General features: G+C 61.1%; 2 protein-coding genes across 6 annotated transcripts in view; both read left to right on the top strand.

Annotated features, from left to right (window-relative positions):
- The window catches only part of NAP1L4 (nucleosome assembly protein 1 like 4), a 45388-nt gene extending 37751 nt beyond the window's left edge, over positions 1 to 7637 (top strand). For 3 of the 5 annotated variants that reach the window (XM_045893041.3, XM_064576032.1, XM_064576031.1), the window contains 3 exons: positions 879 to 908; positions 1353 to 1409; positions 6449 to 7637. In XM_045893041.3, the coding sequence (XP_045748997.1) occupies positions 879 to 908; positions 1353 to 1409; positions 6449 to 6487 (126 nt within the window). In that variant the 3' untranslated portion in view covers positions 6488 to 7637. Of the gene's footprint in view, positions 1 to 878; positions 909 to 1352; positions 1410 to 2987; positions 3022 to 6448 lie in introns of all 5 variants that reach the window. The other 2 variants (XM_064576033.1, XM_064576034.1) reach the window with 2 other exon arrangements.
- A 10178-nt stretch (positions 7638 to 17815) lies between these two features.
- PHLDA2 (pleckstrin homology like domain family A member 2) lies at positions 17816 to 18786 on the top strand. Its single transcript, XM_045892533.3, has 2 exons — positions 17816 to 18277; positions 18470 to 18786. The coding sequence occupies exon 1, from the start codon at positions 17871 to 17873 to the stop codon at positions 18264 to 18266; it is 396 nt and encodes a 131-aa protein (XP_045748489.1). The 5' UTR covers positions 17816 to 17870; the 3' UTR covers positions 18267 to 18277; positions 18470 to 18786.
- The last annotated feature ends 1023 nt before the right edge of the window (positions 18787 to 19809 follow it).

Genomic DNA, 19809 nt, shown 5'->3' with positions numbered 1-19809 from the left:
AAGAAATGTCTTAAGAAAAGCTTAGTAAATCTTTAGGTCTCTTGCGTCATGCAGGTGATAGTGATAAGGTTTGTTTTGTTTTGTTTTTTAAAGATTTTATTTATGTATTCATGAGAGACAGAGAGAGAGACAGAGGCAGAGGGAGAAGCAGGCTCCCCGCGGAGCAGGGAGCCCGATGCGGGACTCGATCCCAGGACCCTGGGATCAGGACCTGAGCCGAAGGCAGACGCTCAACCGACTGAGCCACCCAGGCGTCCCTGTTTTGTTTTGTGTTTGGTCTTGATCTGAGTCTGATATGTGGAGTTTGAGTGAGAGTCTGACCTGTGATGTCTTTGGACCTTGAAGAAATTCATTCAAGACCAACCGACTATGGTGTTGGGCTCTTTTTCTATACACTTAAACACCAAGGTTTTACCACATTTCGAATGTGTAAATATTTACCCTTGTATGAGTTAAAAAATACCATTGAAATTCATGTATCTGCATAGTAAAATCATGCTCCTGGATTACTTAGATCAGCCAGTTTCCCAGGTGATCCCAGTACGTTCTCATGCTGACCATCTCCTTTCTGCACCCTTCCCCATCCTCAGGCCTTGTTTTGTGTGGTTTGCAGGTACTCGGCATCCTATCAACACAGCGGGGCTCGTGAACAGGCGGCCTGCAGCGCTGGCCCCAGCCCGGCCCACAGTGTCGGGGCCGAGGAGCCTGGTGGCCGACCGTGGCCCCCCGCCCCCAGATGGGCCTCTGCCCAGAGGCCAGGCTGCACTTCCGCATTCCCTAGGCCTGACCGGTGTGGGGTGCTTGATGGGGACCGTGCCTGGGTCAGGCTGCCCTCCTGCTTTCGAGACCTAAATCTTGTTTCCTTTTTCCTTTTTCAGTTTGAAGAGGGTGAGGAAGGAGAAGAGGAGGTAAGACATGGCGAACGTGGAGAGTCCTTTCCCTGAGGCCTCGCTAGGCTTCCTCTGCTAGGGCGGACAGACCACCAGTCGTACCCGGTTTGTGTGGAGCTGCCTCAGGGCCTCCACCCTGTTGAAGCTGGGGAGGGGGGCAGGGCACAGCAGGTGCTGTCCCTGTGTCCCGTTGTTGACCCCGCGATTGGCTTATGAAAACGTGGCTTAGGAAACGTTGGTTGAACAAACAAATCGCGTTTTCAGCATTGTGTTTATGTCCGTTGTCACTGGAACAAAAAGGTGCCCACAAGTCAGTGTGCCTAGAAGGAGTGACTTAATCACTTACGGACAGTGATCGTTGGTTTCCCGCTAAAGCCGAGGGTGGCTTCGTTTGTGTGGAGCGGGTGGCTCCACAGGAGTTTAAATCCTGTGTGTTCAACTCGCTCTCACCCTTTTACGCAGGAGTTGGAAGGTGACGAGGAGGGAGAAGATGAGGACGATGCCGATATTAACCCCAAGGTCAGTCGTTGGGGGGCCGCCGCCCCCGTGAATGCCGGCTGCTGCGTCCCCGCCTGGCCGCGCCAGCCCTGCTCTAGTCCGAACACGGAAACAGACCGGGGGCAGGCTCGAGCGACCCCTCCTGTAGGATTTAGTGCTCAGTGTGTGGCCAGTGAAGGCTTTCCCAGCTCGCTCGTAAGCGCTCTCTTTCTGTAAGCTCGTTCAGGAGAGCAGCTTTCTTTTCCAGACCTTTAGTCCCTTCAGGGGAATGGTTGAATGACGACACGAATAAGCTGTTTCCTATGTTTATTTTTGGAAAAGGTATAAAGAAGTAAACTTGGGGGGTTATTTTTTTAATGAATAGAGTAATAAAACTATAGACATAGTTTTACAATTGCCTTTGGGCTGAGAATATTCAGAAGCTATGTCTAAGTATCTCCAATCATTGAAAGTAAATTAGGAAGCTTTAAGAAAACAAAAACTGAGGAGAATGGGCAACCCCATTAATTTTACCTGAAGGTCTGAATGTTTACTGATGGCAGGTCAGCTTAAATGAAGGCACTTTGTCACTTGACACATCCCTTAAATCCAGAGCTGCTTTAATGCAGTCCTCAGGCTGTAGTAGGCCATCCTCTTGTTAGCGAGCATGAAGTCTGTAGCTCACTGCGTCGTCCTGGGCTGTCAGAGCACTAACCTTCCCTGCCGTTTGTAACCTGGATCTCAGTTTAACTAGACAATGTTTGTCCGCCGTCCGTTTTTACCCTAAGTGGAATGTGCACTAAATGTGAGTGTAATAACCCAGCTCTGGTTTTTTTTTTTTAACGCCAAATGTTTCTGTAAATGCATGCTTTATATAAGTTCAGCTCCTTCTAGAGAAGGATGGGAGGTGGGTTTCAAACTTAAAATGTACCATATAAATACTACTTGGGACTAAGCTCACAGAAATGCTTACCTCTGCGCAGTCGGCCTGTCCAGCACGGGGGGCCTGTAGCGCAGGCATCCCTGTGCTTGGCTCCGTGACACGGGGGCCCTGGCTCAGGGGGCTCACGCTGGGCAGGTGGGGGCTGCTGACAGGCATATTCACGGTTTGGATTCTAGAGCAGGCTGAGGATGGTTTGCAGTGGGAGCTCCGTTACTCCGTCGCTTGTTGCTACCTTCTGTTGTTTGTCCTTTTCTGTTTTCCTGACACGTCTGTTTTCTGGAAGCGCGTTCTCTCACAAGTCGTCCGGCACCCTAGAGGGTTGTCAGGACTGGCGCTCCCTGGGTCTGTGTGTGCTGTTGGTTGGGGGAAGGTGGGGGATGATAGACGGGCCACTGGTGGGAGGCGCGAGGACTGCCAGCCCTGCGCAGCCAGAAGGGCCCGAGTCTTATCCTTCGGAGGGATTGGTCATGTCAGAGTCTGCACACAAGGAGGCACACGAGGGAGAAGGGATTTTTTGGTATCAAACGTACAGATGTGGTGGGTTGGGGTTGCTCATCTCAAGCTCAAGAATTTGTGGCCCTTTTTGTCATGAGAAAGTGGCTGTTTCCGCCTGTATAATTTTGTGCATTTTGTTTTCTTTTATGCTGACACTTCCTTTCAATTTTTTCCCCATTTAGGTGTAATTTTTGTCTGTTATTCATGCATTTTTAGGTAAGGTGGAATTCCATTCATTCCTAATCCAATCTTCTGATCTGTGATTTGTAACAGTGCCTTATTGTGACTTGGTGGATAGAGGGGAGGCTGCTGGGCAGGCACACTCCGCATGTGCGAGGCTGAGCACATGGCTTTCGGAAGAATAGTAGTTTCACACAGGTGTCCGTTGTGTGTACTTCTAAAACTGAGCATCAGAAACTACATTTGGCTCCTGCTTCCTGAGCCCAGGGTTTGTTGCTGACCAAGTCAAAGGCGTGACTGGTGTGGCATTTTTATTGGGGACAGGCCTGCCCTCCAGGAAGAGCACAGAGCGCGAGGGCCCTGGGAGGTGGGCACTGTGTGGTCTTCATGAAGACCGTGTTGTGGATCAGCCGCACCCCATGCAGTAGGAAGTAGCCGCTGTGCTCTTTCTTGACGTGTCTCTGTCGATTGTTTCTGCTGCTTAAAGTCAGGTGTGGTGCAGACCGGTAGGTCGTAAAGGCCTACCTGAACTTTGAATGTGCTGGAGTTAGTGCCCCAAAAGCTGCAGTGTCTGTGTGGTGTGGTTCTGGACGTTGTTGGGGTGCTCTGACCAGGTGGGGATAGAGCTGGGTGCTGCCCACCCGGCACCCCTGCCCCCCAAGTCGTGGGCCATTGCAACTCCGTTCCAGCGATCAGCTCCCTCCCTCGTGGGACACTGTCCTCCCGGGGGCCCAAGGGCCGTGGTGAGAAGATGCCACGGGAGGCAGGTGCCGTGATGTTCATCCCCGGGAAATGGCAGGGGGTCCCGGGGGCTGTGCTGGGCAGCCCCAGCTGGTGCGTAGAGCAGGGCCCGTGAAAGCTGGAGCCTGAGCTCACCGCCGCGGCCAGCGTGCTGGTGCTGATGGTCGTGCAGACCACAGGCGTGGGAGAGTCTCCACGTGGCCTTCCTGTCTCGCTCTTGCGGGCTCGCTCTCCTAGAGAACTGAGCGGTAGCACGGCTGCCTCCTGGCAAGGCAACGTCGTAACCAGGGGAGATGAACAGACACCATGGATCCTGGGTGTTTAAGGAGTCGGGGCTGATCTTTGACGTGCGTACACGACAGTGTGTTCGATTACTCTTGATGCCCGCTGCCCCACTTGTCTGAAGAATGTTCCCCGCAAGCCCCACTCTCCCACCCTGCTAGTCACGGGGAAGCATCCCTAACTTGTTCAGCCTGTCTTTCTAGGACAGGAGGACCCTCCTGTGGCGTAGCCACCATGAGCAGCATGGTACTGTAGCCCCTCAGTAGTGTCATCAGATCCTTGTCAGGGGCCCAGCCGCTCCAGTGCAGGGGTTCCCTCTGCGGTCATACAGGCCCTTGGGCCCCGGCTTTGTGCCCCTGGGAAGCTGTGGTGGCCCGCTGTGTGCTTGGTGGCTTGTTTTCCCCCCCCTTCTTGGGCAGTTGTTCTCTGTTAAAACTTGGCCTTTAAATGGCTCCATAACAGGCAGGATTTGGGCTGTTAGGTTGTGCCTTGGAAACACCCCACTCCTCTCCCGTGATACTCAGGGGTATTGAGTGACCAAGCTGCCATCAGACTTGGTGGCCTGAGACCAAGGATGCCAGGGCATAGTTGTAGTCCTGTTTTGGCCTGTGTCACAGGCTGAAAACCAGTGGTGTCTTATTGATAAAATTCACGTCAGAAGCTTCGGGGTTCTGTGTTGACTTAACAGCCTAGGACTTATGTCCATGCGGATGCTGTCCCCAGAGGTGGGGCCGCTTACCTGCCTGCCAGGAGCTCTCAGTGAGGTCCCGTTGCCTCCAGCAGGCTTTATCCCCCAGGCTACTGAATGTACTTTAAACAAATGGGTAATATGTTCTCCTGGTTAAAAATAAGCATATGAAATGATTCAGACAGCGTATTGTAAATCGTGTAATGCCTGATTTTACAAAATGCTGTATGTGTGTAACTCATCCGCATACAGAAGGGTATAGCAGGAGGAGTCCCGTCCTGTGCCGCCTGCCCCTGTTCCCACCACGTCACCCTACAGGACTTCCTTAGCTCCAGCTTCTCTAACCCACTTTCTTTTTGCAAATACAGTTGTGGAAACACACGAATTTCTCCCCCACCCTCAAAAAGCTGCCGGCTCCCCCCCCGCCCCCCTGCTGCCACGGCCACGCGGGCTGGGAGCTCCTCCCCGCCTTCCCCAGCCACTGCTGACAGCCGGTGGCTCCTTGCCTTGGCCACCAGCCTGAGCTGCCTCCAGATCCACAGTTTGATCTTGATCTTTTCCCGCCTGGATTTTTTATCAGGCGTGTTTTGTTTGGGGCCGTGGGTTCTTTAGCAGTATTTTAGATGAGCACGTGACACCAAGGTCAGGACCCCCCTCCCAGAGTGGCCCGCTGCTGGGCAGAGACCTGGGGGCTCCCGGCCGCGTCCCTGTGCTCTTTCCGTGAGACTTTCAAATGAAGAGCTTAGACCAGGGTCCAAGATCATGGTTTTGTCTTTAAGCGTCCTTAACACATAATTTTCTTTATATCTTCAATGTGATTTCCTAAAGAATGGAGTCCCAGCCTCAACCATAGAAGGTATCTGTTACATCATCCCCGATGTTTGAGGTTTTTTTAGACTCTGTAGGCTTGTCCCGATTGTATGAGACTGTAATCTGTAATCTTGGCAGCCAAGAATCAGGCCGCTAATTAGTAAATATTTGCCGGGAAAGATCCGTGGTCTGGTAGTGTCTCTCTCAGGCTGTTGCTGGCCTCCGCACAGAATGCATGGGGCTGCCGGATGTGCTCTAAGCGGTGTGAGCTGTGTTCGATTGCACTGAAGTGAACGGGCGCCTCTGTGGGGGGCGTGGCCTCTCCCTGCTACCTCTCGGGAAGGAGAGACTGCCCACTTGGGGCGGGGCCTGGGAGGCCAGGGCTGTGCGTGGAGCCGTTGGCCTGGCCTCCCCCGGCTGTGGGCTGCTGGTGCGTCCCGCGAGCAGGGAGCACTGCGGGGGGCTGGCCCGGGGCTGGCGGGGCTGCTCGGCCGCCTCTGGCCCGCCCTGCGGTGCCGCCTCTTCATTTCAGGTGTTGAGCCTGCCTTAGCGGTGGCAGGGCACAGAAAGGGGAGCCGGCTGCTGCGTCGCGTGGGCAGGGTTGGGGGGTTGCCCGAGGCTCCGAGGCTGCGGCGTAGCTTTGGAGCGCGGGCTCCCCTGACACGGATGAGGCTCGGTGACCCTGAGGCGCTCCTCCTTCCCGGTGCCTGGCCTGTGACTGACACTCCCGGGCCTGTCTCCGAACAAGAAAGGCAGCCCTACTGAGACTTTGTTTCTGGGAAGCTGAGTGACTTGTCGTTATTCTTGTAAAAGTACATTTGCAGTAACCATTTTTTCAGTAAGAAGGAAGGCACTAAATTGAGTCTTGGTTTGCATTGTTGGTTGGAGGTACCGGCTTGATGACATTGGTTCCCTACAAGTCCTGTCTTCTCTCGTTGACAGAAGGAGCCCAGCCAGCCGTCCGAGTGCAAACAGCAGTGAGGAGCGAGCACCCCGCAGCTGTGGCGTCGGGACTTGTGGCGGCCGCGCCACCGTATGGGCAGTGCTTGCTTCTAACTTGTTTTCGAGTGCATGATTTTGACTTTAACTTTTCCTTTATCCTTATTATTTTGCTTAACCTGTACAGTGGCAACTTAAATGCATTTCAGAAATAGCAGGTTTGATTCCAGCACCCTCTACGGCCTTGGGTGCAGCTCAGTGGACTTTCCCAGGCCCTGCCTTCAGGAGGGCCCCAAAGACCCCGGGGGGAGGGGGCGGCGGAAGGTCAGTCCATGCCAAGGGCAGATGTCTGGGGATGTGGTTCCGGGGCATCTAGAACCAGTCACACCCCTCCGCGGTCGGACTGGCTTCTTCCTTCACTTGAAGAAACCCACGCGCTTTGTGTCTCCCACCACCTGGTCTCCTGCGCTCTAACGGCCTCGGAAGGGCTGCGTAGAGTAGGGTCCTGTTCTCTTTAGAGCGTTCTTCTCTGGTTTTGTCTTCCTCAGGGGGGGGTAGGGGTTGTGGTGCACCCCAGCCCTGAGGCGTGAGTGTTTGTGGTTCATCTTTGTATTTATTTATTCTTTCCTGCTGGTGAGGGCTTGGGACGCATGCTGTCGCTTGTCCTCACACTTTCTGAAACCATGTGTGTGACCTGGTGACTTGCCAGGCGGGAGTGGTGGTGGCTCCCAAGGGAGTGAGGCCTGTGGAGAAGGAACCTCGCTCCGTCCTGCCCAGGGCTGAGGGCAGGAGCTCGTTTTCACGACATACCACCCGGCTTTGGGGGCGGGGGGCGGGGTTGCGGGCCGAGTGCCGGGGTTTGCCAGGCTTCCGTGGTGAGGGGCCAGGGCTGGGAAGCACTACTCTTCTTCTAGTGTGGACACGCCGAGTCTTGCTTTCTCAGTACCCCCATTTCTTGGCCCCGTGCTCATCTTGTCTTAAAAGCCCTGGGTTCAGAGCGACCTGTTCTTGGCTGGCGTGTGGGGTTTCCGAGTGTGTGACCGCAGTCTCTGGCAGCCGGGGATGCTGTGTCCACACTGTGTCCAGGCCTGTAGAGTGCTCAGCCTTACTTATAATACATTTGTAACTGAATACAGTGTTTTCAATTTGTACAGAATAGTTAGAATATTCTATTAAAGTTGTGAACCATGAACCCAGCTCTGTGCACAGTCTCTCTGTGGGAGGACCTGGTGGGAGGATCGGGGTGGGGGCGTTGGCACCTGCCCCCACCCGGCAGCTCTGGGCTGTGGTTGCGCGTCCTCTTGAACTGAATGTGCAGAGCCCTGCGGATGGGCAGGCCCGGGCTTCAGGCCTCTGCTTTTCCGTGTCAGCCGGTTCTTAGGAGGCGGCTACATTTAGTTGGCCCGTTAGGCCTGCAGACCCACTTCACTGTCGGGGTGGGCTTGGGGCCCCCGGTTGGGCCCTTTGCTACCTCAGGAAAGAGTCTGCTCTCCCCCAGGAGTGCACCATTTCTCAAGAGTTTGTGGGGCTGTACCTCCCAGGTCCAGAAGGTTCCAGGAGGGAAAATGCCTGCATAAAGGCCACTTTTCTGGTGGAACCTCCACTCCTTGCTAGGAGGGGAGCGCCCCCCCCCCCCCGACACCTGTTGCACAAGCCCTGTGCACGGTACCTGGCGGGGCTGGGTGGCTGTACAGGTACCAGGAGAAGGCAAGCACACAGCTGCTCCTCCCGCGGCCCAGCCGCCGGTGCCCAGCTCGCCGGGTGCCTGTCTGGGGGGCCTGGTTCTCCCTGGGAGTGGCCACGAGAAGGAGCAAGAAGTGCTGCACGAGGTTTAGGAATAGCCCTGCTTCCAGCGTGCCGCAGCCAACCAGAACCAGAATGTTCCCAGTTCTTGAAGTACCTGTGGGTGAGCCCCCCGTGGGCCTGGCCCCCCACCCGACAATCCTGTGGGTGCCGGGCCTGCCGTGTTCCTGCTGACACAGATCGAGAACCCCATCCCCGGAGGGCAGTCTGCAGAGATGACGGTGCGCGCTGGGAGCACCTCTCGAGGATGGGCCCCCGGACCTACAGCGCAGCTTTTCGTCGCTCTGGACCCAGACTGGTCAGGGCTCCCCAAGTTCTCCACGTGTCCTGTTTCCCTGGAGCGTCCGGAATGAAGCTGTTTATAAACCGTGCCATACAAGTAACTACAGGATGAGCAGTGATTGCACAAAATGATGGGCTTGGGTACTTCGCAGGAGGTTTGCAGGGACGGTTTCAACTCTGGGAGGCCCCATCCTGCGGGCCCAGGGGTCACTCCGAACATGATCTTTCCTCTCCCACCGGCTCCTCACCTCAGTGGGCGACGGCCCCGTGTTCACTGTGAAGCAACAGCAGCGCTCAGCCTGGAGGCTGCTGGGCCTCGCTGAAGAAACGCGAGGCACGTGAGAAGAGCCCCCTCCGAGGGGCACAGCGCCGGGTGGTGGGAGCCAAGGAGACGGGCGGGGGGCAGACTCCGTTAGAGCCCCCTCTGGCCGGCAGCTGCTAGGGCTTCACCAGAAGTCGGTGCGCATCACCTGGGCCGGGAGTCCACACCGTGCGTGTGAGCGGAGCACGTGGCCAGCATGTGCTGCGGCGGTTTGGGATGACAGGGTAGGGGGAGCCCGTGCCTTCCCTCGGAGACCGGCCGAGTCCGTGCCCGCCTGCCCATGGCGGACGTGGGGCAGCCAGGGACGGGTGTCCGTGTGCCTGTGGGGCGTGCCCGAGAGAGCAGTGCTTGGGAGCGGGTCACGGCCAGCCCCGTGTGGGTACGCACTTGGGCGTTTGCATGCACAGCGCTGCCTTTGGAGGCTGAGCTAAGTGGGAAGCTGGAGAGAGCAGCTGGGCACTTGGGGTCAGTGGGAGGGAGAATTGGGCGTTCTGCCTGTCGGCGGTGACACGCGTGGTGGAGTCAGCCCAAGGCGTGTTTTCTCGTCCGACCAGCACAGACGGACGGCGCGAGGGGTGTCTGGCTTGTGGCCGTCTCTGGAGGCCCTGGGTTTTATTTCCTGCAGGATTCTAAGAAGAGTGTGAGCAGACCCCCCCCCCCCAAAACACACACCCCACCGCCCCCCCGGGTGCGCTCTGTCGCAGGGCTGGGTCCCTGTGGCCTCCGGGGCCTCAGCCTGGTGCTTGGTGGTTGCATAGCAAGACTCCAGCTCACTGCCTCCTGGCCTGTCCGCGAAGGTGTCTTCTGACCTCAGCCCTGGGCAGTCACAGGACAAGGAAGGCGGCCCTCCACTGGCCAAGGGGCCGGGCACCCATGCTCCGTCTGGGCCTCTGCTGGCACCTGAGGTTCGTTCAGGCCTTGCTGCGTTCACCGGAAGGACACAGCCGCCAGGAGGCAGCGGGGAAGGGGGCACTTGCAGCAGCTCTGGCTGGTTGCTGGCTCTGCATGGGCCACGCCTCTGTCCCCACTGACCCCCTGAATTGCCTGGAGCCAGGCCTACCGGCCCCCCTCTCCTTTGGGTCCCCTTTTGGGCTGGGCCGTCACGATGCTTCTTTCAGAGGGTTCCGGTGAGCGTCCAGGGCCACCTCCTATCCCCCATGGCCTCTGCGGCCCGCACCCTCCCTTCCTCCTTGGACTGACCGTCCTACACAAGACTCTGCTCGCTCAGATTTGGGCGGAATCAGGTGGCTGCCTCTGGTGTACCTGCCTGTGCACCCTGACTTCTGGGGGTGGCTCGGCCCTGTCCCGGCCGAGTGCACGCCCACCGTGGAATGGTCCCAGCCTTGACGTGGTGAAGCCAGACACGACCCGCAGAGGGGACTGCTGGGGACAGCGGCTGCGGGGGGACCGGGGCAGCCCCGGGAGATAGGAGCTCTCGGAACTGCTTTACTTGGGAGTGTCTGGTTGTATGTGTGTAAACTGTCTCCATGAAGCTGCGTTTGCAGAGGGCCCCCAAATTGGGGTCAGTCCACCTAAAATTCTGGTTTTCCGCCAGGTAAGTTGGGAATTGTAGCCACCCAGGGCCAGGTCCACAGCTGTGGCAGGCGGCTCAGTGTGTCCACGTTCCCCCTCGTACGCAGCACCTGCCCCACCGTGGCGACCAGTCTGCTCTTGTGGGGCCAGGGCCAAGCAGAGCCCTGACCCACGGGCCAGTGGTCCCACTTCCCGTAGGTACCAGGCCGAGTCAGCCCTGTGCCTTGTGCTCCCAGAGGGCACCTGGGCCTGGGCGGGCTGCGCCAGGCGTTGCCCCAGCAGGGAGACCAGGCCAGGCTGGGGGGTGAAGCCCAGATCTCAGCCAGCCTGTCCTGGTGATAGTGCTGGCCTCTGACCCGCCCTCTGCTCAAACGGGTCTTCCCCGGCTCCTTCGCCCCGAGTGCCCGTGGGTGACAACACGAGGTGGGCTGTGGAGGAGGCCCGGGGCCGGCCGTGGGAGACGGGCCCTCTGGCCTTCAGCTGCACACCCTGAGAGGGGCTCCGCCGGAGAGCGCTGCCCCCGCGGGGGCCACGCGGCTCCCTGCCGGCCGGCCCAGCCTTCAGCCGCACCTGAACTTTGGTCGCTGCCTTCACGTTCTCGCAAGCAGAAGGACTTCCCATCTTCCTCCCTTTAGAGGCACAGCCACGTCGGGGGGTGGGGGGGCCTGAGGGACCCCAGACCCAGTCAGTGGGCCTCCCACCCACCAGGAGATGCTGACAGGCAGGAGCCCCCAGTGGCGGGACCCCTCCTCAACTGACCCTGGCTGAGCTTTCGGTTCTGTTGACTTTGGTGTGATCGTCCAGGCGCCTTGTCTGCCTGGGACCCTCCTCACAGCCTGGCAGGCTCTGATCCCGGCCGCCAGGAGGGTGAGACCCAGATACCTCCTTGAGGCCGAGTCACCTTGGTGCACCTGGGCGGAGCCCCTGTCCGCCCCCACGATATCCCTATGGTGCCATTCGCGGGGCCAGCCTGGCCCAGCTGACTCAGCTCAGTGAGGGTGGCGGCCGGATGTTACTTTCCCTGACAGCCTCGCAGGCCTGCCTCGCCCGGCCGGGCTTCTACAGGCCCTGGAGACATGGGGTGGACCCCCCCTCCGCCGACATCCTCCATGGGCTCCTTCTTTCCCCCTGGGCCAGGGGTTTCCAGAAGCCTGGGAATATCAATCAAGTCTGAAGCTCCTTGAGTCTCGGTTTCTGCTTCTGAACACGGGAAGAACCCTTCTTCCCAAAGCCTTCATCCAGGCAGGGCCGCCCACACGGGTCCTCCCCATTGCCTGCCAGCGTGGAGACAGCCTGGGATGGACTGTGCACTGTGGGGACAGGGAGGGCCCTGGGTCCCAAGCTGCCCCCATTTCTGGTGGGGGCTGGAAGATCCCAGCAGAGCTGTCGTCCCAGAGGGAGAGCCGAGCAGAGGAGGGCCAGCCCTGGGAGGACAGGGAGGAGCCGAAACAGGTCCGGAAGGTGCGGGGCTGGGGTTCACCATCAGGCTTCTGGCCTCCAGACCCGGGAGGGGATAGATGTGTGTTGTTCCAAGCCATCCAGTGTGTGGTCCTCTGTCAGGGCAGCCCCAGGACGCTCACGGAGGTGGCTGCCGGCGTCCAGGCTAGATGCTCAGAGTGGGGGGTGGCAGAAGGGGGGGGCAACGGACGGGGCCTGGAGGAGGAAGTGGTAGAGGGCGTGCTGTCGGAGTGGGGGGGCACTGAAGGGCACTGTTTTGAGCGTGAAACACTTGGGGTGGTCTGTGGGGGCCGCTCATGAGTGTGGGGCCAGGTGATGGCGGGGGCCGCTTCTAGAGAGCCCTGAGACTGCAGGGCCCACAGGCTGCTGGTGCAGTGGAAGCGGCGAGGGGTCCCCACCCAGAAGAGGGGCACCTCTGTCTCCCGCGGTTCCTCGACCACCCAGCCTCCAAGTCCACCTGTGCTGGGGGGCATTTCTGTCTGATTTCCAGACTTTTGTCCTCGCCTGGGGAAGGCCCGGTGGTGTGGAGAGCTATACATCCTTGCAAACCCAGCTCAAAAATCACCGGTGGTCTCCGGGAAGCCTTGACCTCACCAGCCAAAGCCAGCTTATGCCCCCACTCTGCTGGGCCGCCTCTGGCGACCAGACAGTGTGCCAGGCCGATGGGGCCGGCAGCAGACCTCTGGGGGGGGGGGGGGAGCTGGCGGCCGTGTTAGGAGCCCGGGGAGGTTGTAACAAAGGAACAAACTGGGGTTCTGAAGACCAGAAGTGCAAACCCAGGTACCCTTGGCCCCTGCTTCCGTGGGCGCGTGGCCCCTCCTCCCTCTCTTGGAAGGACACTGGCCGCATTCGGGGCCCACCTGGGGATAACCCGGGATGACCTCTCAAGGTCCCTGATGGCATCTTTTGTCACATTAGGTAATACTGACTTTTACCACACGAAGTCACATTCACAGTTTCCACAGAGACAGCACCCCAGGTTTTGGCCACCGGATTGGAGGAAAGTTGCATAAATGCAGGGCGCCCAGCACGTTCGGGTCGGAGTGCGAGCTGGCCGGCGGGCGGTCTGGTCAGCAGTCACGTTCCACACAGCAACCCCACGTCTCGCAGTCTGTCCTGGTGACCTCGTGCACGCGAGCGCGGATTCTGGAAACGTTCGAGCAGCATCGCTTATCGCTTCTGAGAATCACAAATCAGGGCGCAGCCTGAGCACCACGAGGGTGGGCAGATCGGGGGGGACTGCCGGGGACGCAGGTGGAACAGAACAGTACATGCGCCGTGTCTCACTTCTCGGAAACACCAGCTCCTACTGGACACGTGCACGTTCACGTGTAAGTACATTTCTTAAATTGTGGCAAAAGACACATCAGTGTACCTACCATCTTCACCGTCTCTAAGCCCACAGCTCAGGGGCACTGCGCACATTCACACTTGTGCAGCCGTGCCCACCGCCCACCTGCAGATGTTTTTCATCCTCCCAAACTGAAACCCAGTGAGACACCGACCCCCATCCCTCCCCTGGTCCCGGCGCCCACCGTCCACTCTCTGTCCCCCTGAGTCACCGACCCCCCTCCCTCCCCCGGCGCCCACCGTCCACTCTCTGTCCCCCTGAGTCACCGACCCCCATCCCTCCCCTGGTATCCACCATCCACTCTCTGTCCCCGAGTCACCGACCCCCATCTCTCCCCCGGCCCCAGTGCCCACCATCCACTCTCTGTCCCCCTGAGTCACCGACCCCCGCCCCTCCCCCGGCACCCACCGTCCACTCTGTTCCCTGTGAATCTGGAGACTCTAAGGACCTCATGTGGGGGGAATCCTGCAGTACTTGGCCCTCTGTGTCTGGCCTATCTCACTCAGCATCATGTCCCCCAGGTCCATCCACACTCTGGCAGGTGTCAGCATGTCCCTCCGTGTTCAGGCTGAGTGACGGTCCGGTGTGTGGATGGATCACGTCTTGTGTATCCGTTCATTTGTCACCGGACACAGTTTGCTTCCCATTTGGGGACCAGTCTGGGCGCAGGAGCAGGTGTTCCCTCAGGCAGGCTCCGCATGAATCCCAATTGGGACCCTTGAATAAATAATAGTAAACAGTCCACCTTGGGGGGGCGGGGTGGGCAGGAGCCAGATGTCCCATCTGTCCTGTGATGATGCAGCCCAGGGGGCCGCAGGACTGACCACCATCCAGAGGGTGGAGGCCACAGCTTGTCCACCTCTGCCCGCCCTCCCTCCTTCCCTGTATTTCGGGCATTCCTTCTTTCATTCAAGCTTCCAGAGAGGTCCTATGTCCCCATGAACCAGGCCCTGGGCAGTCTCCTCCTCCCCTCTCCCAACCTGGCCCTGGCCCCCCACCCCGGGCCCCTCCCTGATTGTCTGGTTTTACTGACCAGCAAGCAGAACCTCCAGTAACTTCCGTTGCTCTGAGCAGAGTCACGTCTCTTGGACGGTGAGGTTGATGCTTTTTAGGCCCACGTTTCCCAAAAGCTTTCCTGAGCACCTGGGCAGGGCCCTGGGGGCCGCAAAGACGGAGACACTCACTGCATTCCAGGAGCTGCTAGTGACCTCTGAGCAAGGTACTGAGGGATGAATAGGAGCTTGCCCGGGGCCCAGGAGGAGAAAGGTGTTCGGGTAGCGTCCGTGCTTCTCACTGGGTCCTCAGTGTCTCGTGAGGCAGGCCCTACCTGTCCGACTCCAGCCGAGGGCTCAGAGAACCAGAGAGAGGGACAGACACAGCTCTGCGGGGCCCAAGCCGGGCGGACAGTGAAAGCCTGGACGACACCAGCCTCCTGCCCTTCGGCCTCTCACTTTTCCCAGGCTCCCACTGGGAGGAGAGAGATCAAGGGCAGGCCTGAGTCACAGGGGGTGGCCAATGGGCTGTGTCAGACTCAGGTCAGGTGGCATCAGGCCGCCTCCCAGGTGCACGGACCTCTCCCGCCCTCCTGAGGTTAACACCTGAGCCACCTCCGGGACCCTGAGGCCCAGCATTTACGCAGTTGGTGGGAGCAGACCTCACGGCATGCGCTGAGAATCCGAGGGGACTTCCTGGAGGAGGCCAGGGAAGAGGGTCTCCCAGGCAGGGGAAGCAGGGAGCCCTACCCCGGGGCTGTTCCTGAGCACCACCTCCCACAGGAAGAAGGTGGTATCGAGCCTGGGGCACCGGCCCGCCCTGACGCACGGCTTCCTCACAGGCCGCCGTTCCCAGGCTGGTTGGGCAAGAGCCTCCGAGGCCCGGCCTCCCACTGCTTGAACGGATGACCTCACGAGGGGCGCTTCGGAGAGGTGCCTTCGTTCTGTCTGGGCCATCCGACGTCCTCACCCAGCTGGACGGGACAGCGAGTGTCCCTGGCCGGATGTTTGGGGCCCAGTCTGCCTGGTGGCAGGAGGGGGGGTTCCCCCAGGCAGGCTGTGCGTGGATCCCAGATGCGACCCTAGGATAAATATTAGTAAACTTGGCTCCGACCTACCGTGCCTGACGCCACCCATGTGAGGCAAAGCCCCGCACGGCCCCTCCCTGTTCCTTTGGGTGGGGCTCCTTCCTGCCCCCAGGCCTTGGGGCGCAGTAGAGTGGCTTCTAATCCCGCCGGCTGGCAGTGGGACCTCAGCTGAGTCCCTAACTTCTCTGAGACCCCCACTCCGTTCCCTGTAAATCCAAGAAAGCGACCCCAGCAGTCCCCACCTTGCTGGGGGACCAACAGGGGCAAAGAGGGCGAACGAGGCCCAGCACCTGCAGGTGCGGGGCCCCTGTCTCTCCAGCCAGCGGCTGGCCATCCAGCACCCACCTGGCCAAGAACCCTGGTGGGCCGCAGCTCCCCACGGGGTGCAGGCCGAATCCACACCGCGGTCCCCACTGCCCGGTGGGAAGCTGTCTGCCTGGTGGGTCTTCTGGGCTCCTGGCTATCAAATGGCTCAGGGAGGGGGTTCCCCCAAAAGGTCCTCCCTTGGGGTTGCGAGGTCAGTGTCTGCTTCCTCATCATCCCTCCCAACTCCCTGCCCCAGGGGGTCCCCCAGGTGGGCCTGCTCGGGGGCGGGTGCAGGGCCCTCTCGTTGGTCCAGGCTCATGCCACCGAGCAGGGAGCAGGAGTGGGCCGGCAGGTTCCCCGGGGCCTCTGCTGGATGGGGGTCTCAGGCTGCAGGGCGGGGAAGCTGCCTGGGTGGGCCCAGCTCCCGACCCCCAACCCTCCAGGATCCCCACTCAGGCTGCCCTGCCCCGGGGTCTCCCTCCCAGGGAGGGGGCCAGGGCTCTCCACCCCTTATGACCTGTCCTCCCAGTTCCCTCTGACACCCACCTGTCAGAGCACCCCCCAGGTCACTGACCCGCCAATGCTGCCCAGAGAGGCCTGGCCAGTGGGAGGCAAGGAGAGGCGGCCTCACATCACCTCACTGGGCCTCCGCTGGTTTGGGAGCCCCTCCCACATCCTCTTCCTCCCACTCAGTCTGTTCCTGTAGCACCTCAAGCCTATCTCTGCTTCCCCCCCGTCCCTTCCAGCAGGTCCCCTCTTCCCTAAGGCCTCACTTCATCTGTGAAATGGGGCCGAGAAGAGCACCCCTCAGGGATGGGCCTCGCTGGGCAGCTCCATGGGCACCACTCCCTCCCCTTGGAGGCCTTCAAGCTGTCCTCTTGGCCCCATGGCCCTCAGCTCCCCCTTCCTGAGGGCAGGCAGGGCTCCTCTCCTCGGGGTCCTAGCCCAAGCCCCTTGTCTGAGCTGGTGACCCTGAAGGGCCGGGGCTCTGGACTACCCTGAGAGGTTAGGGACTTCCCAAGGCGGCGCAGCAGGGGCGGCTGGGGCAGGGGCAGTTCAGCTCCAGGGCCGGCTTCACGGACCTGCCCCGACTCGGTGCTGCGCTTGGTCCTGCGCTCTGCCCTCACCAGCGGGAAAACTTTTTGAACCAGGGACCTGCCTTTCCCTTTGCACCTGCCCTGCAAGCTTGTCCCTAACCGCCAGGGGACTCAGGCCCTTCCTGTTCTGTTTGCAGTCCTTTCCCAGGGTCACAGCTAGGTGGGGGTGTTGGAAAGTGGGTGTCCTGGAGAGGCCCTGGCCGCCAGAGACCCCTTCTGCGACTCCACCCCCACCCCCACCCCCACCCCTGGGAACCCGGGAGGAGCCAGCCATCACTCCTGCTCCTATAAACCCTTTAAAGGAAGAGAGTAAGTAAAAAGCCTGTCTGCCCGGCTGGAAGGCATGACTCAGCTGCCCCCTCCGCCCTCTCCAGGCTGACCCTTCAGCCCCAGCGAGGAGCTTTCCACACCCACAGGGCCTTCCCCACTGGGCTGTGCAGGAGGTGGGGGTCGCCCCCTGCCAGCCGCCAAGAGGGCGCAGGAAGGACAGGCCCTCAGGAAGGGAGGAAGCTCCCTCACATTTATTGAGCGCCAAGGGGTGCTGTTCTAGCACTTTCCATATGTTCTCTAATCTAACGAAAGTGTTACTGTCCCCATTTCACAGAATAGAAAGCAGGCTCGCAGCACGTGCTCTCGGTGTCGGCCTGGGCCCGGAGGGGGTGGGGGGGAAGAAGGAAGGTCCTGCCACGGGCGGCCCGCGGGGGTGAAGGTGGGAGAGCAGGCCGACTGGGCAGGGCCATCGGAGGGTCTCGACGGGAAGGGTCCTCAAGGCGTGGGATGGGCCGCGAGCCCTGGAGCGCCAGGACTAGCTGCTGGGGCGCCTGGACGGTGGGGGTCCCGGCGCCGCCGACTCCCCGCCCTGGGCCGACCCCGTCCCCCGGCGCTTCCCGGCGCTTCCCGGCCGTGAGTCACGGCGGGCGGGGCCGGCCGCAGCGCATTCCTCCGCGGGGCCGGCGTCCGCGGCGGGGTGGGGACCGCGAGTCACCGCACGGGAGGTACAGGAGCGGAGCGGGAGACCTCGGCGGCCGCGGGCGGGCGGGGCGGGGCCTCGGGAAAGGGGGCGGGGAGGAGGCGTGGTCTCGAGGGGCGCGGCGCGGGCGGGGCCGAGCGCAGGCGGGGCCGCATAAAGGCAGCGCCGGGGCCGCCCGGGCGCATCGCCCGCGCCGCCGCCGCCCGAGCGCGCCAGCTGCGACATGAAGACGCCCGGCGAGGTGTTGCGCGAGGGCGAGCTGGAGAAGCGCAGCGACAGCCTGTTCCAGCTGTGGAAGAAGAAGCGCGGCGTGCTCACCGCTGACCGCCTGCGCCTGTTCCCCGCCGGCCCCGGCGCGCGCCCCAAGGAGCTGCGCTTCCACTCCATCCTCAAGGTGGACTGCGTGGAGCGCACCGGCAAGTACGTCTACTTCACCATCGTCACCACCGACCGCAAGGAGATCGACTTCCGCTGCGCGGGCGAGAGCTGCTGGAACGCGGCCATCACGCTGGCGCTCATCGACTTCCAGAACCGCCGCGCCCTGCAGGACTTCCGCAGCCGCCAGGAGCGCGCCGCGCCCGCCGCGCCCCCGGAGCCCCGGCCGCCCCGCGCGCCCTGAGCGCCGCCGCGGTGAGTGCTCTGCCCCGTCGCGGGGACCCCGTCGGGAAGGCGGCCGCGGCGTGTCTGGGCGCGCGGCCGGCGCCGTCGGGCCGGCTGCGGCCGCGTCGGGGCCCTGGGGGACCGACCCACCGCGGGCCCGACCCGGCCCGCTCGGCCCCGGGCTGAGGCCCCGCCGCCTGACCGCCTCCTCCCCCCCCACAGGAGCCGCGCCCGGGACGAGTCGGGCCGACACGGGGCCGCGCCGGCAGGAACCCGGGGACCGCGGGGCAACCTGGGCGGGCCGCCCACCCGCTGGCCACATGAGGACAAAGGCCGGGAGCCGTGTCCCTGACCCACACAGAAGGATCCTCCCACGCGGAGCCACAGAGCCTCGGCCCGCTGAGCGGGCGCCTTAAATTATCAGACTATCTATGTATTTATTTTGATGGTTGTCATGGAACCCTCTGTCTTAATATTTCGTTTTTGCATCCGTGTGTTCATTCCAAATAAACGACTTGATCTGTTCCCTTTTCTACCAGCCCAGGCCTGGTGCGGTGAGCTTCCTGCGGGGAGGGTTGGCGGCCCTTTCAGTGGGTGTAGGGGTGGGGGTGGGGAGAGCCGCCACCCTGGCGTCTGAAGGGCAAGGGGAAAGCACGCTGAATGAGCACGGTGTCATCTGCTGGGCCCTGTTCACACCCTCCTTGCCAAGCAGCCTCTCCCGAGGCTGGGAAGTGCCCCGAGGTTTGGCCCCGGCTGACTTCTGCTCCTGGGTGTGCCTCGGAAGGACGGAAGGACGGAAGGATGGGGCCAGTGCTTGCTCAGGGAGGTCGCTCACCAACTGCCTCACTGAGGTCAGTGCCCCTCCTCCGCCGAGCTGCTCCTGCCCGGGGCCACCCCAGCGGCCCCCACCACCCACACGCCACCTGTCCAGCAGCCCTCCGGCCGGAAGCCCTCAGCCCTCAGCCCTCTGGGTGCCTGCCGCGCCGTGCTCCCCTTGACCCCACCCCACCCCATGGCGGGGCCGCGGCAGCTTCAGGCGACCCGCACCCGCAGTGTGGGACCGGTAGGGCCACGGTGCTTCTGGGCGGGTGAGGGGAGGCCCAGCCATTCCCGATGGCCGGCAGCTTCCGCCCTCCCTGCCCGGCTGCCTATGGGCTGGGCTGAGACACTGTGTCCAGGGCTGCCCCGTGGGGAGGACTCGGGAGGTGTGTTCCTCCAGCTGGAAGGTCCACTGGTGATGAGCAAGCCAGAGGACAGAAGAATAGGACATTGTTCTCGGCCTGTTGAGGGAAACTTCATTTCGGGGACCTTTCTGGCAGAAAGGATGCCACGTGTGGGAGGCAGTGGCGTGGGGAGTGAAGGACCAAAATTGGGCCCTGATGTCTGTCACTCACACTGGACGAGGGGAGCCCTATGGGCCTCCTCGCTGGGTCCCAGGGCTGACTGGGGAGGGGCTGCCCCTTTGCTGGGAAGCCAGAGGAAACCATTCCTTGCGGGGCACCTGGGTGGCTCAGTCCCTTCAGCGTCTGCCTTCGGCTTGAGTCATGATCCCAGGGTCTTGG

Source organism: Mirounga angustirostris, unplaced genomic scaffold (assembly GCF_029215605.1).
Source record: "Mirounga angustirostris isolate CCGP_5_RB_7025 unplaced genomic scaffold, mMirAng1.0.hap1 SCAF_13, whole genome shotgun sequence".
NCBI lineage: Eukaryota > Metazoa > Chordata > Mammalia > Carnivora > Phocidae > Mirounga > Mirounga angustirostris.
Note: the sequence above shows the minus strand (reverse complement) of the source record. Positions and strands in the feature narration are given on the sequence as shown.